Source organism: Bos taurus, chromosome 11 (assembly GCF_002263795.3).
Source record: "Bos taurus isolate L1 Dominette 01449 registration number 42190680 breed Hereford chromosome 11, ARS-UCD2.0, whole genome shotgun sequence".
In the NCBI taxonomy this organism is placed as follows: domain Eukaryota; kingdom Metazoa; phylum Chordata; class Mammalia; order Artiodactyla; family Bovidae; genus Bos; species Bos taurus.
Window position 1 is genome coordinate 38004855 of NC_037338.1, and position 27972 is coordinate 38032826.

Below are 27972 nucleotides of genomic sequence, written 5' to 3' on the forward strand. Positions count from 1 at the left end.
GTCCCTGCTTTTTGCTTTGCAGCTTCCTCCCAAAACTTCAGATAAGAGCACCTGGTTTCCATTCAAGAGAGGGGTAGGGGTATGATTCTGGGGCAACAGTTTTGGTAACAATTGGAAGCTTAATCTAAACTCATAAATGAAACTCAGTGGAATTTCAGGCCTCATTCAAGGTGGGGAGTGAGGGTTTTGCAGGATAGTGGAAAACACCCCACCAAGAGGCAGGAAAAAATGCCTCTGAAAAAGATGGTCAAAAGGATAGAGATTCTGGCCCTTTCTCTCCTTGTTGGTCCACAACCTCAGGAAGTTCCCCAGGTGAAACCACTGCACACACACACCCAGAGACCCCACCCCCCAGAAGGGCAAGGAAAGAATGAAGAGGCAGGGCATTCCTCATTGGTAGGTGGCAGTTTTAATAAGTAATAATCAAAGGAACTTATATTGGTGGTTTGTCTTGGGCATCCACTTGCCAGCATCTTAAGAATTTATATAGAGGCCTTAAGGGGCGAAGGGGGCCTCACTTCCGTAGAGTCCAGAAGGTTTCAATGACACATTACTCTCTCAAGGCTGCATCCTTCAAGTAGCACCTAGCTCAGAACAGTGGGTAGAATGTACATTCCATATCCCAGGCAGAAGGGATAAGGAGACTTTCCCTCAGTCTGCTTCCTGGGTAAACCCGAGACCACATTCAATGAATCACTCCTTCAACATTCCTTAAGTTGAGTTGTTAGGTTTAAATCTATTTAAACGGAAGACATGCTGGATTTAGGAAACCTGCGGCGGGTATGGAGAGGGCTGTGAGAATGCAGGCGCCTCCCTCTTGTGGGACGCGGGCTAAGGACACTACATGTCTGAGGAAGGATGTCCTTGCGGACTCGGACGAACCTCAGGAACAAACGGTGGATGTCGAGCGAACACGGTGCAACCTTGCCTGCAGAAAACGCCGGCGCTGGATTTCCAGCACCGCCCCTGTCCCTCCAGGAACTTCCGCCTCGGCCTGCAGTGGGCGGTCCGCGGGAAGCCACGCCCAGTTCCTCGGCCCGGTCTCTAGCCACCGCCACGAGGACAGCATGGCAGGGGCTGAGTTGCGGGCGGCGCTGGAGCAGCGGCTCGCCGCCCTGGCCATCCGCACAGAGGTCGTGGAGCACCCGGAGGTGAGACGCTCCCGCTAGGACTACCCCGGGAGGGAGTGGGCTCTACTGCAGCGTCTGCGAGGCGGAGCCGCTGAGACTAGACGTCCCGGGGCGGGGGGGTGGGGGGGGTGTCACTGTACCACGAAAGAAAGTCCGTTCCTAAGGCATTTCCCGGAATCCAGAGTAGAGAGGGATCTGAATGCACCATTGAGTGCATCTCCACTTGGGACTCTGCTGTTATTATGAAAAAACCTGTTTTCCTTTTGGAGCGATTTTTTTTTTTTTTTAATTTTGGGAACTAGTGCAACATATTTGGAGAAGGTAATGGCACCCCACTCCAGTACTCTTGCCTGGAAAACCCCATGGATGGAGGAGCCTGGTAGGCTGCAGTTTATGGGGTCGCTAAGAGTCGGATACGACTGAGCGACTTCACTTTCCCTTTTCATTTTCATGCATTGGAGAAGGAAATGGCAACCCACTCCAGTGTTCTTGCCTGGAGAATCCCAGGGACGGGGGAGCCTGGTGGGCTGCTGTCCATGGGGTCGCACAGAGTCGGACATGACTGAAGTGACTTAGCAGTAGCAGTGCAACATATTGAGAACTTCTGCATCTCAAACTAGCCTGGGTATGTAAGTTGCCAAGCAGTAAAACGTTTCTGCAGTGGCTATGAAGCATGCGGGACACCAAGGTTAAGAGTTTGGTATCTTTTAACGATTCAGTTGATTGATGGGAGATTTTGTTTTTTCAAGTATCTCACGTAGCCAGTATATAACTTGAGTGTTGGGAAGATACAGTTTTTGCCTAACTTTTGAGTAACAGCTCCTGATAACTAGCTAGATAACGGTGATAATCTTCAAAGGGTAGAGAAATTCATCAAAACTATTATTTTCTTTGACCCTTTTGCCTCCCTTATGGTCAATACTCGCTTCCTTTTTACTGTGCATATTGCCAGCTTTTCTGATGTTCTTTTTATATTAGTCCAGGCTCTCATTCCCTGCCCTCACTCCATCTCTAGTTATATTTTATAGAGTGGACATTGTACTTAGGTCTGGATGGAATGCCAAGGAATAGGAGTCTGGGCTGCTATAACCCCCCCCCCCTTTTTTTATTGGAGTACAGTTGATTTACAGTGTTGTGAGGGCTGCTATAAACTCGACTAAAAGTCTAAAGGAAAAACAAAAATAGCATTTTAGAAATGTGAAGGTTTAGCCAGCATATTGGAATGGAGAACTGGCCCAAGAGAAACTACTTGAGGTCCGAGATGAGATATAATTATTTGATAATATGCTGGGAATCGGAGAAGGCAATGGCACCCCACTCTAGTACTCTTGCCTGGAGAATCCCAGGGACAGGGGAGCCTGGTGGGCTGCTGTCTGTGTGGTCGCACAGAGTCAGACACGACTGAAGCGACTTAGCAGCAGTAGCAGCAGGCTGGGAATGGGTTGCTACCAGTAATATCCAGGACACTGAGTACTCCCTAACCTCCCTGTTTAGACCCAGCAAGCAATGTATATATAACTGTATGTTTGCAGTGTACATGCATGTTAAACTTCTCATGTGGTATTTTACAGGTGTTTACAGTTGAAGAAATGATGCCTCATATCCAGCATTTGAAAGGAGCACACAGTAAGAACTTATTTCTTAAGGACAAAAAGAAAAAAGGCTATTGGCTGGTGACAGTTCTTCATGATAGACAAATTAATTTAAATGATCTCGCCAAGCAGTTAGGTGTTGGGAGTGGAAACCTGCGGTTTGCTGATGAAGCAGCCATGCTAGAAAAACTGAAAGTTGGCCAAGGTTGTGCCACCCCATTGGCACTCTTCTGTGATGATGGAGATGTGAAGTTTGTTCTGGATTCTGCCTTTTTGGAAGGTGGACATGAAAAGGTGTACTTTCATCCAATGACCAATGCTGCAACCATGGGATTGAGCCCTGAAGACTTTCTCACATTTGTGAAGAACACAGGACATGATCCCATAATATTAAACTTTGATAAAAACTAATTGGGCTGAAGTTCAGAGTATTTATTTCTGAAAGCTGTTTTTCTTACTTGTAATTATAAAAAGCATTAAAAGTGGGAAGATATATCTAGCACTCGGTTTGGTGACTACCTGAACTATTTGAGAAAGACTATCTCATCTTAAAGTTCTTTTTTTTTTTTTAAATATATTGAGGTAGCTTTAGTCAGGCCAGAGGTTCCACCCTCCCCATCCCCATGGCTACTACTTATTAGAAGAATGCCTTCATTAATATCAGGAGTTCCCTGGTTGCCTTGTGGTTAGGAATCCAGGCTTTCACTGCCTGGCCCAGGTTCAGTGCCTGGTCATAGGAACTGAGATTCCCACACGCAGCAGGGTGGCCAAAAAAGAATAAATTAACATCAAAACTAAGATTATTTATCTAAGATTAACTGTCTTACATCTTATTATACTTGAAAAAAAGCCAGTTGCAAAAATAGCATATGTAAAATTATACATGTGATAGTGTACATACAGGGGAAAAAATAAAAAATAATACGGGAAGACATTAAATTGTAAATAGTAGTTATCTCGAGGGAATGAGGATTAAGGAATAAGAATTTCCCAGCAGTATAATTAAACAAGGGGGCAAGGGAAAACCTTTCTGTTACTGAGTGTTTGTTTTTAAACCAATGCTTTTCCCCAGTGAAAAAATAAGCTAATTTTTTAAATAAAATTCTATCTTTAGAATATCTTAATCTAGAAAAACCCTCAAAGCAGGGATAGAAAATATGCCATAATCATTATACTGACATTACATTTTAACTCAGGAGCAGAACATACAGAGGCCATTAAGAAGGATTTGTTTAGTCTTTGTTCAGAGGTTAGAAATTTGAACATGCTTGAACAAGTTTCTTCTGTCCTTTAGGCTATATTAAATTGACTCATTTTTCAACTATGCATCTAAAAAGTGTAAGATAAATTTTATACACATATAAACAAAAATGTGTAAGAACCCAGGATTAGGTATTGTCAGTTGCCATACAGAAGCTAGTTCAAAAACAGTGAGGAAAATTAATATACTTTTTCACCTCTCTTAAACTCAAATAAGACCCTAATTGAGGGTCTGAGTAGGCTACAAAACAGCCTAGAGGACTTAGGAAAATTCTCATTTCCTTTAGTACAATCGGATATTTGAGAGAGAAACGTTTCTTCCTAAGACTGAACATGGAGTAATTGCCTCTGGTAGAGAAATTGTATTTAATTTGTACCAATTTGCATTACTGAAAGGCAAAGGTAAAAACTTGTCATTTTTCAATATATGTGGTTAGAGACTACAAGTCTACTGATGGCAGAATTTTTATAAAATATAGATGAGTGAGTAAGTTAGATGAGTTAGTAAGAAATACCTTCCATCAGTGAAAACATTCTGAGATGCTACACTGGTTTTTGCCTACTTGGTATTATATCTCTAAGAAAGAGGAAATTTAGGTTGCTTTGAATATAAAATGAAGGTTTACTGAATAGAATCAAAGACACTGAGGACCTCAGGACACTGGTCTAACTTTTCTCACCTTAGAGTGAAAATAGGCCCAGAAAGACTGACCTGCCCAATGACACAAGTCATCTCTTATCTTAACATTATGCCTCCCAAAGTCTATGTGAAAATGAAAAGAGACTGATGTGTATAATCTATTATTGTAATGACACTTCTGGGATTGACAAAACTAATAGACTCCTCTTTCTCCCAAAACCTCTCATACTCATCCCAAAGCGATTAGAACAGAGGTAAACAAGATTATGTCTGAAAATTGGTTTTCTAGGGCAAAGAGAAAGGAAAGAATAATACTTGGTTAAATTATATGTTATGATTGCTAACCACTTGTTATAAAAATCATCTCATACCAGTTTGATAAGTGAATGTTAAACCAACTTAATTTTTTTAGGAGAAATAAAAAGTTAAAAACTAAAATGAAAAATGTTTTTGAAAAAAGATCAGCCAAATGATGGAGTCTTTTTTGTTATGAAATGGATTTTTTGTTATCAACTGTGGCTTTAATATAGCCAAGTAATAAACATTTTGCCATTTAACTCCAGATTTCTCAGTAGCGTTATTTTAAAGGAAATGTTACAGCTCTTGTATTATTTGATTTGGTATTTAATAACAGTTATAAGTACAATGGCAAACACTGAAAGAGAGAACCCTTAGAAAAGAAAGACAATTTAAAATCAGGTTTTGTTAAAGGGTGTTATAAGTGCAACTTTATCCATAAGCATTCCTTTTAAGGCATTTTCACTGTTGTCCAAATATCTCAACTTGTACATCAAGGTTTATATTATAAAATGGGCTCCGTCTGTATTATTCATTCAAGGCTTAAAGAAAAAAACATCTCAGGACTAAGAGTAGCAGGAAAAAAAAAACACAAAACTTCACTTTTCTCAAAAAAGTAACTTAAAGTACAAAAGTTATTTAGCATACATTATTACTCCTCATTGTAATTCCAGATTTGGTACAATATCTTTTTCACTTCCTGACATAAACTGTTAAGACAGTACAGGCTGTAATACTTCATTTGTGAGGTGGCTGCAATTCTGTAATATGCACAGTGATTTTTAAATAGGCTCTTACCATGCCTTGCATGAAAGGTGCTACATACAAACCTGTTTCGTGAACTCTTTGGTAACCACCAGTTCAAAAACTTGGACTGAACATTTCCACATTGCCAGATCTGAAGCACTTTATTGGAGCTCTGGGCCGAAGCTATTACCCTGTATATAAATTCTTTAGTTTCCAAGGGGGATTAGAGCCAGATAATTAAAATCATGTCAGGCGCCAGTCAGGAAAGTGGCCCCAGTTATTGTACTTTCTAGTTGGCTACATGGTTTTGTTTGGCAGAAGTAGTTTAAGGGAAAAGCATGACTTCCTACTAAGTTTGCTTCTGATGCTATCTTTTGGAAATGGTAAAATACTCATGTGGTTATCTAGTCCTTTCTTGAAATGGTATGAAAAAGGTGATCGATGTGATTTGAGAATATGCCTACTTTTTGCAGTCTCAAGTGTTCTCTTGGTTGTCTTGCTGCATTTTCTGAGTCAGCCCTTTACAGGCTACCCTTAAGCATTTTCTAACTGAAGCAATAATGTGTTGCTTCAGTCAGCAGGGTCTCTGTTTTAGGATATTAGTGTCCTGGAGAGATCAAGCTGTGGTGTCACACACCCTCACTGGACTACCTCCTACTCATTAAATTTCAACTTGAAGCAAATGTCCTGGGATGTGTCCTAGTTGTGCAAATTAGATGCTAGTTAATATAAATCTAAGTTACACACTTATTGTATTTAGCTAAAACATAATTTCTATATTTACTCTCAATTTATCCACCTAAAAATGAATTTACAGTTTTTACATGCAGACATCTCTAGACTGCCACGATGCCCATTATCAATCTGATACTTGAATATAGGAAATCATGATGGAGACATGTTTCACAGTCTAGAGAATAGGTTTTAAATATGTCTGTTGTGCAATATTTGTATCTTAGTAAGAATCCTTTGTATTATATTTACATAGCACCTTTCATCCAAGAATTTAAAAGTGATTTAACTTTACAGCATTATTTGGTGGCAAAACCTAACTTCCATTTCAGTTTCTTTTCAACTATACATGCCGTATTTCTTTTCATTAATGGTCTTTCTGAAAGTAGACTATGAACACAACACTGTTACTGGCCTACCAAAGAGGGGAAAAAAAGAGAAGGGCATGAGGAAGGAGGGGGAGAGGGAGACACATTTCTCATGGCTACTAGGTTAGTGATGAAACACACAGTTCATAAACCACACACTATGGAATTGTTCCAAAAAGATTTTTAGAGCTGGTAGTGAGAGCCTAAGAAGTACATTGTTAAAATTAAAAAATCAGTATTTTCTCATTTCAGACCTTTAAGATTATGCATATATTTATGTTAAATAATGAATTTGCATTAATATGTATCAATGCAATTTTTGATTTCATAAGAAAATAAAACTGTGATAGAAAATTGGAACTACAAAAAAATTGATGTTTCCCTGGGTTAACTAAATTTACTGTTTTGTGCTTCTTTCAAATGTAAAACAAATGCATACAAATATTTCAAAAGTACTGATAACAGTTACCAACTTTAATGTAGTCTTATAAAGGACAAAACCAAAAATTCGTATTAATAAGTGATAACCTTAATAATAAATGAGTTCCTGGCAAAATGAGGATCGTAGTAAATTATTTACATTATTTTTGCCATAAGAAAACTTCTTAAGCAACAGTCAGCTCTCAAGTTAAAAAAAAACGTACATACATAACCCAACACTAAAGAAGGGAAATGAGTTCAAACACAATAGCTTTATCTTGGGAATGTCTTTTTCTAGAAAACCACCTTACTAAAAAAAACGTTTCAGAAAAACACATTCTAATTACCTTGGGTCCATGTGTGAATGAATTACTTAGTGTTCCTTAGCAGGGAATATGGAAATATTAATATCACTGTAAATTTTTTTATAACTCCTATCATGGATTTTTCAGTTATTTCATAAACTGAGTTTCTTTTGCAGTGCATCAAAATAATCGGCTTAAAAATAAGAGAATACCAACACATGCAGTCTGCTAACCAAATAAGGCTCTGACATGCCTAAACAATGTTCTCTGTATCTTGATATATAGTACATTCCACAGCATACTACAGCATTTAATTTAGGTTTACACAACTAAATATAAATGGCTAGACTTAGGCTACTACTTAGCAGAAGCATTAAGCAAACATGGATAAATTCATAAACAAATGATGAAAGAAGTATATTGTTCTTGGAGTACTTCTTGAACCCTTAAAACACTTGGTCCTTAGCGAGAGAACATGCTTTATTCAGTAGATCTTAACAGTACAATGTACATAATAAGTCATAAAAACCTTCTAAAAATTTTGGCAGTTGACTCCAGTAGTGCTCCTTGATTCAAGGAAGGAATGAAGGTTTGTATTTCTTTCCTGCTCTAGTCACGAAGGATTGTTAAGTCTCCTTAAAGATTTTAAAAAATGATTCCTATAGTTGGGTGTCTTGTTACTTCAGAAATAAAGGCTTCACACTGAGAAACTGAAGGACACTTTTCTCTCTGTATTTAGTTGGAAAGTAGAAAGAAAGAAAATATAAGAAAAGTTTGAAGATAAGAGATATAAAATACAGAGCAACCACTAAAAGAACAGCATGCACCAGGTACTTTTACAGGGATAAGAGTGACAGAGTCAGAGAATTTGTCTAAGCAGCTCTTCATAGAAAAGACATTTAATTTATTCTCCTCAATTACCAAGAACATTGCACAGAAGTTATATTCCTACTAGAAAGATTTTAAACTGAAAAAGTAATTTCTAAAACATTATTCATTAGTAAAATCAAATTTAAATTGAGGGGAAAAAATATTTTTAAAGATTGTTTTCCTGCACTAAAGGGCTTCCCGGGTAGCTCGAATGGTAAAGAATCTGCCTGCAATGCGGGAGACCCGGGTTTGATCCTATGTTGGGACGATCCCCTGGAGAAGGGCAAGGCAACCCTTCTTGCCTGGAAAATTCCATGGACAGAGGAGCCTGGTGGGCTACAGTCCATGGGGTCGCAAAGAGTCGGACACAACTGAGCGTGCACTGATGGCCAAAAGCTTTGAGGAATCACGTAATTTTGATTTACTAATCAGACAGACAGAAAATCATGAATGAAGCAAGCAATATTTACATCTGTTAATGCAATGTGCACTTGTTCTTATACTTAATGCAGTTAGTTTGTATAAATGAGATTAATCTCATTTACATTTTAAGCAAGAAACTCACCACTTGGCCCACATGTCATGTAGTGGGGTTATAGAATTAGGAGCTTTGTTGTTCCCTAGACCTGCTTTTTGAATTTCTGTTTTCTTGTACTTTGTCCACATCTGCAGGAGAAAAGCATTTCATGTTATTTAATGAAAAGCTAAACATACAATTCATGAAGATAAGAAACTAAAGAGCTCTCATTGTGAAGGGCAAGGAGAAAGAATCTAATTCTGGAAATGTTATTAATCTGATAGACATCTCTACTTAAAGACTGATTTACATGTTTTAAAAGCTATAAATAATAATGCCCTCTTGGTGTCTGATAGGTTTATGATGTTTATTTACTAAATGGTCACATATAGTTTTAAAGTAAAAAATAATCTTGCATGCAGCAGCAGAAACATCAACAATGAAATATTTGTATTGTTTAATAAGAAAACCAGGCCTTGAGGCTTACTTTGTAGGAAAATATATCTACTTACACTGTTAGAGTTATAACTACTCTGGTCAAAGGGGACCCAAAGCCTAACATGAATTTACAATGCCACAAATAATAAGGTATCATTTCTAGAAACCTAAGCCAGGAGTATGAAAGCTACTCAATTTCATCTAAAATTAGGGTACTAATACAGGCATACCTCGGAGATAATGGCAGGTTTGGTTCCAGACTACTATAATAAAGTGAATTTTGCAATAAAGCGAGTCACATGAATTTTTAGTTTCCCAATGCATATAAATAACAATGTACATATCTTAAGTACAAAATACTTTATTGCTAAAAAGAGCTATCCATTATCTGAGCCTTTAGCAAAATCATAATTTTTTTTGCAATAGTAACATCAAAGATCACCGATCACCATAACAAATTTAACAATAATGAGAAAGTTAGAAATATTCTGAGAACTCCCAAAATGTGACAGAGACATGAAGTGAGCAAATACTGTTGGAATACTGGCACTGACAGGCTTGTCTGACAGAACTGCCACAAACCTTCAGTTTGTTGGGAAAAAACCCCACAATATTTGTGAAGTGTAAGAAAGCACAATAAAACGAGGTATGCCTGTAATCCTCTGTGAAGTTGGAGAATATGGAGCTGTCTCGAAAAAAGTACAGTTATTCAACCGAGTCAGAGCTGCTTCACTTTGATTGGAAAATAATTTTTTTTTTTTAATTGGGGCATCTTGTAAGATTTCATTTATAGAAGGTATTATGTTGATTTTTTTAAGAGTTTGGGAAACACTAGCTCTATACAATTTCTAAGGCTCTTATCACTGCTAAAAATGTGATTTCAAGTGCTATCAAGAAACACTGGTAAAATAGTGTTTTAAGGGAATTTTATGACCTTACACCTGGTGACAGTTTCTGGAGGAAGTATCACCTATACTCTCTGACAGTCCTCAAGACACATGGACATGGTATGTATCCCTGTCTTACATGCACAACGTATATGTTCTTTTGGAAAACATGCTGTATATGTTACTACAGTCATCTGGGTTAGAAATGCTTCTTTCCTATAAGTCTAACATTGTAAAATAATCAGTGTTTACCATATAGTAGCATATAATTTCTCAATGTATTTTAATAAATAATCTTTTTAAAAAGTCTTATTATCAGGTTATGAAGAAAGAAAAGGGACACCAAAAATATTTTAAATGTTAGGACTAATTGTGAAATAAGCGATAAATGGATTGATGTTTTCATGTAGATAAAATATATTAAAGTGGTACTAAAAATAAGAAAATTTCTGATTGTTTATTTGATGATCTGCACTGGAAGCTTTTTTTTTTTTAAGTAAAAGGCGAAAGATTTATTCGATCTGAAGTGAAACCAACGCATTGGAAGCATTTTTAGTAAGAGCTGGCTGTGAGAAAAGAAGTATGGTCAAAGATATAAACAGAAGGGGCCTAGGCCTGAAATGATCTTGTGTAAGTACAAGAGAATAGGGCAATTTACAAAGGATACAAATTTCCTTCTTTTCGTTTCCTTTTTTCTTTAAAAAATGTTTGCCCATGCTGTGTGGCTTGCAGGGTCTTAATTCTGTGACCAGGGATTGAACACAGGTCCTCAGCAGTGAAACTGCAGAGTCCTAACCACTGGACTGCCAGCAAATTCCCGGGTCACACATTTCATTAAGCAAAGATTCTTTAGAAACTTTCTCTGGCCCAATGAATAACAATAATAATTTACTATAACAACACATGTAAAATAATAATTTTCTCCTTGTTTATTAAGTTACATTTCAAATCATTTTTTCTAGATGCCAGGCTGCATTACTGTCAGTGATATTTAGGCTGAATCAAGAGAGCAAAAACATTTCAGAGATAGAGCTAAGGTATACTTCTCCAGAAGTGAGTGAGTCAGGGTTATGGGTTTCTTGGGGCTTTCTTTTTTGTTGTTTTATTCTGGAAGTTAGAAACTCAATTTTGGCTGATTCTGTTTTAAAATGCTATGACCACAGGAAGATAATTTTAAAGTTTATGACATGAATCAGAGTTAGCAAATATTTTCTCTATCTTTTATGATTATTTTTTAGCTAAGAGGGTGCAATTATTCTTAGTTTTAAAATTTTTTCTACTAGAAACATGTCTGTTTGTTTATATGGTTATAAACACTAATTTTACATTTTATTTTAGCACAATGTACTCATTTTAGAAAATTCTGTTTTTAGGACATATGTAACTTAGCAATAAATTATAGAATTATTTAAGTAACAATCTTCACTACTCAGTAAACTTGCTACCCTTTTAAAAGAGAAGTAAAAATGCAAATTTCCCACACACTGAGTATGATTTGCTTTATTTCTCTTTGATTCTACAGTAAAAAAAACCCTGAAAAAACTACTGTGTTAACTGATTCCAAGTAAAAAAAGTCATCCTGAAAGAAAGATAGTACTTGAACTCTTTTGTTTATCAAATGAAGAAAAGTGCAGGGAAGAAATAGACTATAAATGCTCCTTGTCACTGTATAAGTCACATTTAAATTCAATGTTTTTTTTTTTTTCAAATTACACTAAATTTATGAGTACTAACAACATTTTAAATCTGAACAATTTTATAAATATGGGCAGTAGTTAATATTTTTTATGTAAAGTGTTGACTTATTAACTATTTCTTTGAAAATAAAACAGCAGGGCAGAAGGCAAAATTAAATGGGAAAAGAAAATGACATCTTTTTAACATATTTTCCTTACTAATACTGTACATGTACAATATGAATTGCACGTTTTGGGGAAAAAAAGGAAAGGACAAGAGAGAGGGAGAGAGGGAAAGGGGAGCAAAAGGGACAATGAGCATTCTTTTTTGGAATCAACAAATGTGACTTGGAAATGCCTTCTTAGTAATTATAGCATGCAACCATTTTAACATGCTTCCAGGTATCAAAGTAACAATCTCTTATTGGGGACAAGAAATGTGAAAGAGGAGCATGTATTGTTAAGGTTCTTGAAGTCATGCAGAAAATGTACAATGTAATTAATAGTTCATGCAGGCTTTGCTGTGGTTACATAATCGTATTTATATACATGCCACAATGTACACTTGAACACTATGCCACAACTTAAAAATATAAACCTAGTCAAATGATTCTTTTCAATAGCAGCTCTTCAAATCAGATTAGAGAAGCATAGTGTGTATCAAATGACACCAGTATTACATTGTGCAGGTTTGATCATACACAACCATATTCATACCAAACCGTTTGATTATCCTCAGAAACCAACAATGCAGCTTCTGTGTCATCAGGATAGAGGCATGCAGGAGTGATAAGATTACTATTGTCTACAGAGGATTGTGGATTAATGCTACCGTGGCTCTGATGATCAGAAAACTGCTCATTATCTTTCTGAGCGGTTTTTTCCAAAGAAGCAGAAGCCTGGTCAGTTACTCTGGTGACTGGTCTGGGAGGTAACCCACTTATGTTACTAACTAATTCTGTATTCAGGGATAAAAATGGCTGAGCTGGATGAGCCACAGTAAAGGATTCTAGGCTATCTGTAGCTGATCTTCCAAATGCATCATTAGACATATTAATCATGGCAAAAGTTTGATTTAGAAGATGTGACCTTTCAGTTCTTGAGTTTCTGGCCTGGGTATGTGGAGACTGGGGCTTGTCTGTAGCTAAATAATTTTGTGCTTGAGAACCTAGAGCAGATGTCGGACTGTGAAGTGTATGAGAGGACCACTGGTGTAAACAGTACTCACTAGATGTCGCAGTGATGCTGCTATCAGCAGTAGCTGGTGGTGAATCAACTGACATAGGGAGTCTACTGTCCTTGGTCAAAAAGTCATGGATGCTTGTCCTTCGAGTAGTTCCTTCGGCAGTAGAGATAACACTGCTTGCACGAGGTAAAGTGGCATAGGGATTACTATCTTTTGATTGTCGTGACAGAGAAGTTTCTTTTATTAATTTTATCTTTCCTTGAGCGCCTCGTGTAGGCTTTCCTGAAGAACTCATGAAACAGGCATCTTCAGCCTTTTGAGGACCAGATCTCACAAACTGTTCAGGCTTAGTTGTCCGTCTATCATGGAAGTCTCCTGGAGTTTTTCCACTTACTGACCTGGCCAGACCACAGCTAACTGGTTTGTTTTTTCCCAAAAAGTCAGAAGAGACAGACAAACTTTTCATTACTTCATCTAAAAGATTCTCTTGACTTGAGGGCTTTAGCTGTTTAAAAAAAAAAAAAAAAAAAAATCAAAGCAGATTAGTGAATACAACCATACTTTTGCTTTCCTGATATGGTAGACTATAAAAAATTGCTAATGTCTCTAAACACTCCTTAACTTTAAAAAAAAAAAAGGCTCTAAAGTTCAACCATAGAAATTTAACTTATAGTGTCATCTAAATTAAGGTCACCATAGATAAAACCAACCTGCATTGAGGTAAGCTTGTTGCTTTCTTCCAAAAACTGTTGTAGAGTAACAACTTCACTTCCAGGGGAACCAGTTTTGGTCTTATGATGTGCCCGACTCTCTTGAGTTCTGTGCTGGAGTGCTGGGCTTGATCTGGTCTGTCTTTTCAAGTACTGGACTGGACTGCTACCGCTGCTGGACCACGCCTCGTGCTCATGAAGCAGGCTAAATTCCCCACTGCTGTGGCTTGGTGGCCTGCTCTGGATATTAACTGCACCTGCTTTAAGAGTAAACAGTGTGTTAAAAGTTCAATAATAGACACAGGATTAATACTATGTAAGTTCTGATAATTTATTGACTGGATTCTTATGAATAGCCAAAATGACTTTCCAAGCTTTATTCAGAAATACGTTAATCTTTCATCAGTCTAAAAACTGTCTACCACAGCACGCTTCCTTATTTGTCACGATGACAAATACTGTAAGCTCCACAAGGGCAAACACTTGCTTTCACCACCAGACCCAGAACCTGAACATATACATCAGGCACTCAATACATTTGATGAGTAAATGAATCAATAAACAAGGCAGTAATACATTTTTAAAATTTCATGTTAAAAAACTGTAAAACACCTTATAATTGTTAAAAAAAATTTTGTTGTTGTTTTAGTCAGGAAGTCACGTCTGACTCTTTTGTGACCCCATGGACTGTAGCCCACCAGGTTCCTCTCTCCATGGGGTTTCCAGGCAAGAATTCTGAAGTGGGCTGCCATTTCCTTCTCTAAGGGATCTTCTTGACCCTTAGATCTCCTGCATTGGCAGGCAGATTCTTTACCACTGAGCCACCAGGGAAGCCCAAAATATGATTATATGAATTTTAAATTGAGAATGTTAAAACCAAACACTAATAATTCTAATTCTTTGACTTTCTATGAAGTCTATGTTCCTTATTTGAAGGCTTCTCTGTTCATTCTAAATGAATAACCTTAAAGAGTGTGATAACCTAGAGGGGTGGAAGGTGGAAGGGAGATTCAAGAGGGAGGGAATGAACGTATGTACTATCTATGGCCAATTCATGCTGATGTATGGCAGAAACCAACACAACACTGTAAAGCCATTATCCTCCAACTAACAATAAAAAGTAAAAAAATAATCTTAAGAAAATTTTTTTAAATTTAAATAGCAAGCATCTAAGGAAAGTCAAATGGAGACACGACATAATTAACTTAGAAAATTCCAGTAAAAATCAAGTATGTAGTATCTCATTCTTTATTTAATGTCTGAAAAATCTGATTCTCCCTGCTTTCCACTGTCAGTATGATAGCTTTAAACACTCAGTTGAGGCTGAACAATGATAAAGAATGCAAGTTACTAGTTCTGGAAAAAAGCTCCCCAAAGTTTATGCTATTCCTTAAAAGTGCTTATTCATTTTGATCAATCGCAAACTGTGTAGAAGCATCAAGATGGAAAACGCAACTTTCCACGGTTTCCTAATCACAGAGAATAAAGTGGGTCATGAAAGATTTTGGCTCAAACTATGTAACATTTTGTAGGAAAAAAATTTTCTTAAAATTTCAAATCAGAAAAGGCTTCTTCACACTTCAGGTAGTATTTTTCTAAAGGATATAAGAACATGATTATAAACATGAAAAAATAATCACTTGAAATCAGATTTTCAGATCATTGCAACAAGTATTAAAATTATAACTGAGACAAAATTATTCTATAATACAGAAAAGCAATAGAACAAATGCACTCATTATAATTTAACAATTCTGTAGAAAATAACTACTTTAACAAACTTTTATAATCTATTAAATAATTCCAGAATTTGAGTAGGCAGTATACCTTTAAGAAAAAAGGTATCAGTTGATACTTCCAGACATTCACATAAAATTTCAGCTTGGAATGCACATTAAAAAGGTATCTTGAACTAATTTTTTCTTTATATGAGATATATGCATCCATTTGGCACTTGTTACACTCACACAAACACAATTGTCTTCTCAAATTAAAAAAATATATTCCTCCTTATTTCGTGGATAAACAAAGCTAAAAGTATTTCTAAAACACTTTCTGTGAGTTCAGTGTACAAGTATCATGAGAAAATTAAGGCCAACCATTTTCATGACAAAGACAAAATGTAAGAAAGTAAGAACTTACAGATACTTTTGAAATAGAAAGATAACAAGAAAAAGATTTTACCTGTGAAGATGAAAAATGGAAACTAAAATAACTGCTCCTGTTTTTACATTTGTACACATTGAAATACATTTGTATTACAATGTGAAAAGCATAAAATATTCCAAGGAACTATGTTCCAAACACAGATGATTTGGATTTCATTTTACCCAGAAACTTAATCAATTTCCCACTTTTTCACAAATCTGGAAATGGATGGAGCATATTAGTAAATTTACCTACAGCATACCTTTGACTTCATGGAGTGAAGCATTATTATTGCTATTGCTAGTGGATGTTCTGCCACTATCAAGGCTGGCTGGTCTCGAAGCTAAATGAAAAAATCAGGAGACAGTGATAAAACTTGCAGCTGAAGACACTGAACTTTACATTCTGATTACAGAATGCTTTGAGGAAGCAATCATGCATACTTTCACAGACTGAGCATGCCCACAGAGAGTTGAGTCTTATAGACTAGCGAGCAAAGGCATTTCCAGATAGTTCAGTTAAACAATTGAGAACAGGACACTTCTGAGACAACAGCTGAGATTCAAACAAAAGAAGATAAAGTGAATAATACATTTGGAAATGGATTTCTAGACGGATAACAGGACTGTTGTAGTTGAACAAAATGACATGTCCCCAAAGGAAAAAAAAAAAAAAGCTAGTGATTAGGTCACAAAAGATCAGACAAGGAACCCTGCACATTGCAGAGATGCCACGAACAGGAGGAATATAAGCATCTGCAGAGTTAGTGTCTTGTATTCCTATCCATACAAGGGAAACAACTGCACCGTTAACACGGCCCACCCTGCTTCCTAAAATCCTGCTCACATATGAAATTTCTTTAACGTATTTCTTTACATATAAATTCATTCCTTTTCCTTTTTTTTTTTTTTGGTTAATAATTTAGTTTGGTAAGAGAAGACGTTCCAGTCAGAAACTAAAAACTGAAATGCTCAACACTGCAGAAAATGTGGTTTCTTAGAGTCTGTCCTTTACCAGAGTAAGTATTTTTAAAACGAAATATGAAATTATCTCTAATAACTTTATGCCAAAATGGCAACAAAATTACCTTTAAGCATTGTGTAGACATACTTTATATATGACCTTGACTAAAGTAGAGACAGACTATTTAGATGAAGTAATAACCTTATAAAAGGAAAAAGGGAGTATTAGGTTTGAAGAAATGGCAGAAGGAGCTATGAGATGCAGGTTAGAGAAAACATGCTTGCTGGCAATGCCACATTCATGAGGTCAATGCAAGAGTCTTAGCATTCTCATTCTGTATGTAATATGTACTTGCTAAATAAAGTTCATATCTTACCATGAACTCTTGATCCCGTACTAGAATCATCACTAATACCTTGTGGACTTACGTCTTCAAAGGATGTAGTATCTATGTAAAATAGTAGAATGGATATAAAATTTTTTTAACAAAAAAAATTGTAACATTTTATTTATGCAGAATATGGAAATTTTTAAATCATGTACAGTGCATCTTGATTTAACATATTTCATATACTCAATCAGAAACTGGAATAGGAGTAAGAAACACAGTAACTCTGATGTGAGTTGACTTGCTTAAGGAAAATACCAGAAGCACTGAAACAACCTCCCTGTGACCCTGCAAAGTGAAGCAAGAGCCTGGGTTGTTCTGTGTGGTTCCCTGATGTTGTAGTGTTTCTAGGTTTTTTGTTTGTTTGTTTTAAAGCTTCTATCACTCTCTCCTTTTCTTTCTTTTACTTGGTTTACATTTCCATTTCTTGTTAGTTCATTAGCTGTTTATTATGAAAGACCTAGGAAAGATGTAGTTATCTGTATGATGTTTTAAATTTTTGAAATGATTTGAAAATTCTCTCAGATTAAATCCAGACTGTTTTGATAATTATTTCAGGTTGCTGCTGTCAAAAAAAGTAAACATCGAAAGTCAAATAAAAATTCCTGTTGCCAACAGTTACACCACAGTGCAAATAGCAGACGGCCTATACCTTTATTATTAACCAACTGCTTGGATCTGAAGCCTGTAGAAGAGTTGACAGTTGAAAAGTTGATGGCTGTAGTAGAGAAGGCCATAGCTCCCAATTCTTTTCTCCTTTTACCCGTTGAAATATCATCAGGAACCTCCAAATTCTCAGTACTACCTGTCCACTGTCCTCCTGCTAGGACCATGGACTGCACCAGGTCATTCATGGCTGGGATGCAAATGAAAGCAAATGAATCAGCATGGTTAATGTACTTGCTCTTATTTCTATTTTGTATTGATTATTGTCTATGGATTAATGTAAGTGAAATAAAAAACTAACCACAAGGTCATTTGAATTATGACATGCATTTAGCTGTATGAAATGAGGAGGTCAAAGCTTGATAAACTTCAGTAAATAATTTTATCACCCTCCACCCCCTTTAGAGGTAGGAAAAGGAATTTTACTCAGTACAACTGCCTTTTGAGCAGTGATGTGCAATGTAATTAGAAGCCTTCAAAATGTGGTTTTGTGGTGACAAAAATGGAATGAATAAAGGTAAGATGGAGAGCAATTCTTTACAGCATCACTACTGAAAATGATAAAGAGTCCTTGGTCAGAGCAGGTTACTGAAGAAATTATTCATTTTATGAATCAAATAAGTATACCAGTCAATAAAAACCTGAAAGAGAGGATATCCAGTGACAGACATTTAATGCAATTAATTACCCATTCCACTTAAAAAAAGAAAAACCAGAGTATCAGTATATAAAGAATGACAAACATTTTCAAGGATTACAGGCCATTTTATTTATTTATTTAATCCTAGTTCATTAAGAAAATAAATACCTAATGCTAAAGGTTTTGTTATATTTTCTTTAAGCAAATTTCTTTGGGAAGAAATCTTTATGGCATATAAAATTAAAGTTTTTTTTCTGCCAACTTTTAGAAAGCACTGGAAATTTATAAGTATATTACATGTATGACTAAACATATGCATGTATATGTATAAATGAACATACATATAATGCAGATTCAGTGCCAGTTTTGAAAAAAAAAATTCTTCCAGCTCCATGGGTTACAGGAAGACTGCACTTTGCAAAATAAGAAAATTGGCACAGTCCAGAGAATGGTTAGTGAAAATTAGTAATGGAAGCCAGTGTAGTCATTTGAAAGAAGCTGAACTGTCATAAAGTCTTACACATGGAACGACGGTAGCAGGCCTTCATTTTGTCTTTATCCTTCGGTCTGTTCCTCAAAAAGGGCAGTCTTTTCAGTGCAACCACTTTAATGTCAGAGCATGAGAAAAAACAGAAACAGAAAAATGAAAGAAAAAAGGGAGAAGAACAGATGGGAGTTAAATGTTGAAATTAAGGACAGAAATGAATGTCTGAGTTTCAGCTATGTAAGCTACACTACAGCTATTATTCTCGTGCTGCTGAGTGATTATGAAATATGAAATATGTACTTTGATACTTTAAAATACTTGGGAAAGCACTGAAGACAATGGTGAAAAACATACACTTAGAAAACCTGGACTGACTAAAGTCCTATAAATACAGGAAATGATAAGAACTACTTACTGAAGGAACAATTTTTCTAGTTAAGTTGTAAAGACAGATAGACCTATATTACTAGGGCCACTCTTGGTGGACCAGGGAGCGTATGTGATGAAAATGTAGAAGGCTTTTCACGCCTCTGTTTTAACTCTGCTTTCTGTCATGCCAAGTGGCATGTGGGATCTTCATTCCCCAACCAAGGATCGCACCTGTGCTGCCTACAGTGGAAGCACATGGAGTCTGAACCACTGGACCACCAGGAAGTCCCCATTTTCTTTAACTTTTTAAATTATAAGGTTTTATTTTGGAAAAAAATAATTTAGGAAAATGTACATCCTGTATTTTAGCAAAATACCTCAACAAAAACTAAGGTGTTCCAGGATGTTTAAAATAACCTAAAGAAACTTTTAAAACTCTCATTATTTCTTTAAATGTTAACAAAGAAAATAGGAAACTACTTCTTGGTTTAAACTGAACTCTGATGCATTATTTAGAAGCACCACAGAAATATATATTCTTCTAAGACAAATCTTTCAAAAGATGGCTTGAGCAATTATATTAATTTCATTTTGCAAAAGATTGGCTGGAAGAAAAAACAAAAGTATTTTGATAGTAGCTTTTAAGCTCTGATAGCCTAAAAAATAAGGAGGCATCCTAAAAAGCAAGCAAAAATGATAGAAAATTATGTATTTATAACATTTTTAGATATTTTGAAGGGCTTTGGGAGTCAGTTTATTTAAAACAATCATAGCACGACACAGGGAAATTATCAATATATGAATGAAAATTAGGATTATAACTACAGTAGGAGTCATTAACATAAAAATTTAAATGTTCACTAGAGTAACATTCTTAAGCTATACTTTAATAAGATTTTAATGGAAAATATTATTATACCTCTTTGGAGCTGCAATTTAAGAGGCAGGGAAAAAACTCACATTAAGATTTAAAAGCATATTGCATACAGCCTTAATAACTAGGCTCTTTCTTACGGTTTGCTCTTATCTTATAAATAATAATAAGCTCTTTTGACAAACTGACAAGTATCACTCATTAAGGAGAATGCAGACATACAGCTTTTTAACTTACTTATTTGATTGCTATTAAGAATAGTCATGACTCATTTAAACTTTTTGTTTCTAGCTCGGAAAACACAGCTGTTTTCAATGATTAAAAAGAAATGAACTGAAAGCAATGTAAAAATGGACACTTAGCTAAAACAAAGCTGAATGGTTGCAACATGCACAAGTCTTGTTTAGATACTTTCTTTTTCTGTTTTCAACTGTTTTCCATAGACTGCTTTACTGACACTCTTCCAAATGGAAAGGATAAGAGGAGTTTTATATTTGCCAGTGGTGGAGAGTGATCATTCTTGTGGCAATTAGTTTGTAGACATACAATGTTCGCTTCCCAAACTATATTGAAATTATGGGAACATTAGAATGGTGGGGTTTTCTGCTTATTTTTAAAATTCTAAAACTGAATAACTGCTGGAAAGAAGAGTATTACTTCCTTCTGATTTTTACTCTGGATGTTTCCAGCATAGAGTATGAAGGAATGACAGACTGAGAATTTAAGATGACCTTAAAAAAGACTGTTGTACCTTTCTTATATATATTCTACTTGAATTATCTTCCTTTAATTAAAAAAATTATATATACCCATGACCATTTCTCATTAAATCAGATGCCAGATATTTTATATCCAAAGGTAGTAGATAAAATTGAATCATCTGGCACCTTTTTAGGGAAAACTTGATCTAAACCAGACTAATCTTATGAGAACAGATAGAACTAAACCACTTTCTTATAACACAAACATGTTTTATATCCAAAGGTAGTAGATAAAATTGAATCATCTGGCACCTTTTTAGGGAAAACTTGATCTAAACCAGACTAATTTTATGAGAACAGATAGAACTAAACCACTTTCTTATAACACAAACATGTTTGTATGTGTGCATGTATGAATATGGTACTCATGTACGTGTATGATTTTTTGTTGCTTACTTGTGGATTCTAGTTCTTAGGGTGCTATAGCTGTATTCTTAAATACAGCCTATAATGAATGTCTAATCTCTTACACTCTAAAACACTGTCTTTTCAGAGATAATTCCCCTGAGGACAAAACCATGTCTATACAGTTTTTTGAGTGTTTTGAGAGCTGCCCATACAGAGTCTATCCCTGGGAGAAGTAGTGGCTGCTTCTGCCTGCTATTTAGTTCTAAAGAGTAATATTGAAATGTATATATTAATACATACAAATGTATACATATATATAGTATCTATCTTGTACATACGTCTTATGTATAAACATACACACATATATATGCTTTTAAATTTAGTGATTCTGGTGAGGGTATGAGTGGATTCAAAATATCCTGTTTATATATGTTATAAGAACATTGCTAGTAGTCAAATTCTCCTATATCTTCAAAGGGCCTACCACTGGATTCTTTTCTCTTAAAATATTCTTCTTTAGGCTTTTACTTTGCTCTTAATGTTTAGCTAAACACACTAGTAATGAAATCAAGAGAGTATTAATTGTGGAAGTCACATTATGATATTACACTTCAACATTTGTAATTAAAAAAATTAAATCACAAGTTTATACAAAAACTTGTATCTCCAAATCCATTTTAACTGAACCTTTACCAAGCAATCCCTCAATAATTTTTATAACCTTCAATTATTTCTAAATCATTGAAAAACATTCTCTTCCAATTCATAGCTATTTTTCTTTGCTTCCTCCCCCTCAATGTAACTTTTTTCCAATTTGATACCATCAAAGTATGATTAAAACCTCATTCTAAAAAGCATTACTCTATTTAGTTACAAATAATTATGAAAATGAAATCTTATGAATATTTCTCAGTTGCTCCTCATAATTGCCCTGTGAAGTAGGACACAAAAGTAAAAGCCCTGCCCACATTAACAGAACTAGCAAGTGGCAGGGGTATTCTGGCTCTCATTTCACTGTTCTTTCTATACGATTTTACCTTCCTGGTCAAATGATGGTATCTCTTTGCATTTCTCTAAATACACAATAAAGAAAATAACGTGGCTATGCAGTACTGCAGTATGCAATGAATTTTAAAATCATATGAAGTTAAAAAGAAATGCATTCATCAGACATTATCCCAAAGGACTGTGGAAGCTATTTAAAAGAAATCTTTAGTAAGGAGTCTAAATCAATTCTAGAGATCACAAATGTTTAAAGAGTTTAAGCACTCACTGCTGCTTTTCTTGGTCCCCAAAGTTTGGCCATCTTCTAAAGAGTTTGAACCTACTGAAGAACTATCTTGACTATCTTGATGGGGGAGTTGAAGAAATCCTTCACTGGAGTCTGAGCGGGTTGGTGTTAAAGTTAGTGATTTCTGTCGTTCCCGATTAACGTCTTTCTTAGACTTTATCAATTTTCTCATTTTTAGAGTAATCCAGTTGCCTCTCCTAATAAAGTAATTTTTAAAAGTCTTATCAGTTTAAAATTCAGCATATAAATCCCTCTCAAAATCAGAATCTTTTTTTCCCTCAAAATGAAAAAAAAAAAACAAAAAACCCCAACTGGATAATAGTACCTTCTAGGAGGAGATGGGTCATAAAATTTGTATTGATCCATAATTTTCTCTTCTAATTTCTCCTTTTGTCGTCTTAATTCATTTAACTTATCACTATAAAAATAAAGTTACATTTAGGACATCATATTTTGTACAGTTATGAATATTATTTGGATTCTATAATCTAACTTCTCCCCAAAACACAAAGAAATACAGATACCATAGTTGACAACTAAGAATTTAATAGGGAGTAACAACAGAACTGTTTTCAAGTTTTTCATTGTCTTTTAATTTACAACTTACTTAAATAAAAGGATATAGGACTTAGAATCTCAATTTTCAACAGGATTTATTTGTCTGAAGGAAATCATCTATATTACAATATTATCATGACAAAAGAATTCTCTCAACATCTTTCTAAAGTTATTAAACAACATTATATGCATAAATACACTAGCTTCACCACAATTTACTAATAATCAAGCTCTGTCGATTGTTTCACATCTCTCTTGTACTTGATCTTAACTACCACTGCTTGTGAATTATTTTTCACTAGATTATTTCAACAACCTTAAAACTTATTCCTTGTCTCTAATTCTTAAAACCTCCAATCTATACTCTAATGTCATCAGTGATTTAAACAAACAGCACAAATCTGATCATATTACTGCCCTGCTCAAATTTTTCAGCAAGTTCTCTGTACAGCAAAGAAAAACCTTTGTAAAGTGGCTCCTGAGTGTTTAGCCACTTCTCTGCTACACCTCCTTCCACAATTTTGCTCCAGTATGAGCAATTAACTTTTAGACCATATATCATAATCATAATACAGTTTCATTACACCTCTTTTGTCTCTGCATTTGCTGCTCTCTTGGCCTGTTATGCCTCCTCAGGCAAAATCCTACTGAATCTTTAAGTCTCAGCTCAATCATCTTTACAAAGTCCAGCTTCTCTTGCAAGCTAAGGTACTTCTGCCCCTCTATTTGCTGTATTTCTATGGCTTCCTATAACATACCTTCATTATAGAAATTATTTTTACTTCTTGTTTTATATTAATAGATCATTAAGAGCTGGATCTATATGTTTTCATTTTAGTATTTCTGGTTATTAGCATACTGCCCAGAACATAACCATTAAAATATACTGAAATAATAATGTTGAAAATTAGGAAAAATTAACATTGCATTCTCTCTGCCACCTGAGTAATATTTCAGAGTGAAAAATTATTTGGTACCTACATGTACTGTCTTTGTTCAACATGGAAAAGATCCTTGCTTTCCATATTCTGCTCCAATAGTGTTCTGTTCTGTAGCATTAATGTCTGAATTTGATCTAGTAGATGTCGATTTTCTTCTTCTAAATTTCCTTTAAGTTGGCTTAGCAACTGTTTCAAACACAAACATTTATTTTTTAAAATACCAACATTTACATTTGACACAAATCCCCCAAAGCATCTGAAAAATATAAAGTACTTCACAAAGTTTTAAGTCTTCTGCCAGTGAACAATCAGATGGTTGTCCTTTGATTAGAATTAGTGATTATTTTAGTAATAATGACATCTAAACTACTGGGTTATGTGCTAGACATTTATGTTTTCTTAATTCTCAGAAACACTGGGTTTAACATATAGTAAGCTATCTACTTCCAAAACCATTGCTGTCTTTACAACCGTTTTGACTTAAGAGTTCAAAGCTAGATACATATCTCTGGCCTTCTGTTTAAATAGCTATAAAATGCTAAACAAATTAGTAATTCTCTAAATCTTAACTACTCCACCCATCTATAAACTGAAGATAACAACTCTCATCCCCCAAGACTGTTGCAAGGATTAAATAATATATGTGAAGTAGCTGGTGTCATGCCTATGACACACAGTAGGTACTTTACCACATTCTTCCTCTAACCATTGTTGTCAAGAAACCTCAAAAGTTTGTGTATAATTTTTATGGCTTGAACCAAGGGAGTCAGGTAATATTGTAAATGGGTGGTCATATTACTGATTATTACTGGCAGTTAGGCTGCCAGCATGATTGAGCTGCTTCTCTGTAGTTAGCAGAAACTAGAAATATGTCTCAGGCCAGAGGTTCCAGCAGAAGTCAGAAAGCCCAAAGCAATGATTGTCAAAATTTAATATCACTTGTAGAATATATTTTTATAATAAAGATTTCTGAGTTCTAGCATTAGAATTCAGCAAGTTTGGATTTTTTTTTAGAGCTCTGTATTTTTTTTTAAAAAGCCAACAACAACCCCTTCTCAAAACAAACAAAAAAAAAAGACAAAAACCTGAAAACTTTCAGAAGGTAGAAATAAGCAAATAGTATAATACTATGAATATGCATAAATAGCCATCTAGATCTAACAACTGTCAATACTGTGCCGTTTTATTTATCTATATGTTGTTAAATTGAAACGTAACACATGTGGTAGATTCACTGCAAAATTGAATGCAGTTTTCCTCCCTGTACCCTCTTGTGCTGTGACTTCTTACTTTTCCTATCAAGAAGCGAAATCTATTAATACTTCGTCTCTTCTTGACCTGGGAATCCCTTTTGCTAAGGGAAGGAGGCAGAAGCGATGGTGTGATAGTTCCAAGCCCACGCCTCAAGAGGCTTATGTGTTTCCACTCAGGCTCCTGGAATCCTCTAGAAGGATGAGAGACCACACATGGCACAGAAAAGTTACACCAGCTGGGGCCACCTTAGACCAGCCAGCTCGAAAGGCGCATGCTGGCTCACTGCAGATACATAAGCAAGCCCTACTAAGATCTACTGATCTTGGACCACACATCAATGCATACCAGCACATCTGCTCAGCTGACCCAGAGACTCAAGAGCAAAAGTAAATGTTTAGTCTCTTACCACTGAGGTTCTATGTTTCTTACACAGCATTACTGTATCAGCAGACAACTCATAAAAGATATATAGAAAAAAGAACAAATTTTAAGTGTACATACAGCTCAGTGAATTACCATAAAGTGAACTCAAGAGTGAACCAGTACTCAGATCAAGAAACAGCACATCAATTGTATTCCAGAAACATCTGTTGAGTGCTCTTCCAATTACCACACTTCCCACAGAGAAGTCTCCAATACTATGGATTCATTTTTCCATTCCCTTCAAATCACTTTATTATATGACTTAATCCCTAGCCAAGGGTGGGTTGATTGTTGGGACAATCATAAGGTAGTCAGGGCCCTTTTTGACATGCAGGATCTTACCAAGACCAATTATGGCTAGCTGTCTCATTCTCTGGATCTCCCATGTTAAATTTCTGAGTAGTCTGTTCATCTGTGATTTGCCCCATGCAGTGTTTCAGGCTACCTGAGTTAGCCTTTGACAACCCTCCAGTAGCAAAGCTGCTGGTTTCAAGGCATGCCTCTTGACTGAACTCCCAGTTATGGAGAAAGGGGAGGAGAAGCCTCAGAATGGGAGAAGTCACAAAATAAACTGCAATTCCTACCAAAAGCTGAGTAGTTTTTCTTTAATTCTTCTCAATTTGTTTTATGTCTCTGCTTGAGTTCCAGAGCCCTAAAAGTGGTTGTTTTTATATCTTCTTCCCATTCTGTTGTTTCCGGGAAAGTGCATTTGTCACGTTCCTTTTTTCTTTCTGGCCATGTTGTGCAGCATGCAGGATCTCAGTCCTTGTTTGTCATGTTTTCTGTAAGTCTGGACTTCCCTGGTGGCTCAGATGGTAAAGCGTCTGCCTACAATGTAGGAGGCCCGGGTTTGATCCCTGGGTTGGGAAGATCCCCTGGAGAAGGAAATGGCAACCCACTCCAGTACTCTTGCCTGGAAAATCCCATGGACGGAGGAGCCTGGTAGGCTACAGTCCATGGGGTTGCAAAGAGTCAGATACGACTGAGCAAATTTACTTCACTTTCTGTAAATCTATGACCTCTATTATATTTTATTTAGATTTTATAAATCATAAGCAGAATGAAGGTTCCATAATTTCTGAACTTTGCTGCATAATTAAATATATATGATATCAAACTAATTTTTCCTTCCATTAGTTTGTGATTTCAGACAAAAAGCTTTTAAGTATTATTTTCTGCTACAGTCTATTCCTTTTTTTTTCTTCAGTCTATTCCTAATTCTATTTAAGGGTTTTGCTTAAGTGCTGATTTTCTAAGTTTCAAGAAATTCAGATGTTAAGCTATACTCAAAACTTTAACGATTTAAAGACCAATCACAAAATGTAAGAATTATAATATTTAAGGCTTTCAGAATTCTTTTTCTATTTCAAAATTTCTATCACATTACCAACTCATCATAGGACGAAGCCCAGAATCATGTTAAGAGCACAACTGTATACATAAGGCAGATGTCACTTCTGTTCTAAACTTTCCCAATAGCTCCCCTGTTTTACTCAGAAAAGTATTTTACAATGGCCTATAAGGCAACATGGGCTTCCCCTGTGGTGCAGTGGTGGTAAAGAATCTGCCTGCCACTGCAAGAGAACAAGAGATGCAGGTATGATCCCTGGGTCAGGAATATCCCTTGGAGTAGGAGATGGCAACCCACCCCAGTATTCTTGCATGGAAAATTTCATGGGCAGAGGAGCTTGGTGGCCTACAGCCCAGGGGGTTGCAAAGAGTTGGACAAAACTGAGAACAACACATACACAGGGCAATGTATCTGGCCCAGGAATATCTCCGAGCTCATCTCCTCCCACTCTCCTCGTTTGCTCATTCTACTCCAGCCACACTAGCTTCCTTGAGTGTTCCTCAAACACACCAGGATTCCTCTGGTCTAGATTAACTGTGTGGGCTGACTGCCTGGAAGGTTCCTTCCTCAATGTCCACATAACAACACACTGCTGCTGCTACTGCTAAGTCGCTTTAGTCGTATCCGACTCTGTGCGACCCCACAGACGGCAGCCCACCAGGCTCCCCCGTCCCTGGGATTCTCCAGGCAAGAACACTGGAGTGGGTTGCCATTTCCTTCTCCAATGCATGAAAG

At 36.0% G+C, this 27972-nt stretch overlaps 2 protein-coding genes across 4 annotated transcripts in view; one reads left to right on the top strand and one right to left on the bottom strand.

Annotated features, from left to right (window-relative positions):
* The first annotated feature begins 1042 nt into the window (after nucleotides 1-1042).
* On the top strand, nucleotides 1043-3133 carry PRORSD1 (prdX-deacylase domain-containing protein 1). The gene is made up of 2 exons (NM_001080289.2): nucleotides 1043-1151; nucleotides 2702-3133. Exons 1-2 carry the CDS (start codon nucleotides 1068-1070, stop codon nucleotides 3131-3133), a joined length of 516 nt encoding a protein of 171 aa, NP_001073758.1. The 5' UTR covers nucleotides 1043-1067.
* A 2092-nt stretch (nucleotides 3134-5225) lies between these two features.
* Nucleotides 5226-27972, bottom strand: part of CCDC88A (coiled-coil domain containing 88A) — a 118460-nt gene continuing 95713 nt past the window's right edge. The window contains exons 23-33 of one of the 3 annotated variants that reach the window (XM_024998823.2): nucleotides 24250-24395; nucleotides 23036-23128; nucleotides 22693-22907; nucleotides 19101-19184; nucleotides 17927-18130; nucleotides 17263-17334; nucleotides 16186-16266; nucleotides 13776-14032; nucleotides 13108-13570; nucleotides 8927-9027; nucleotides 5226-8220 (exon numbers count right to left, since the gene is read on the bottom strand). In XM_024998823.2, the coding sequence (XP_024854591.1) occupies nucleotides 8963-9027; nucleotides 13108-13570; nucleotides 13776-14032; nucleotides 16186-16266; nucleotides 17263-17334; nucleotides 17927-18130; nucleotides 19101-19184; nucleotides 22693-22907; nucleotides 23036-23128; nucleotides 24250-24395 (1680 nt within the window). In that variant the 3' untranslated portion in view covers nucleotides 5226-8220; nucleotides 8927-8962. Of the gene's footprint in view, nucleotides 8221-8926; nucleotides 9028-13107; nucleotides 13571-13775; nucleotides 14036-16185; nucleotides 16267-17262; nucleotides 17335-17926; nucleotides 18131-19100; nucleotides 19185-22692; nucleotides 22908-23035; nucleotides 23129-24249; nucleotides 24396-27972 lie in introns of all 3 variants that reach the window. The other 2 variants (NM_001206209.1, XM_005212640.5) reach the window with 2 other exon arrangements.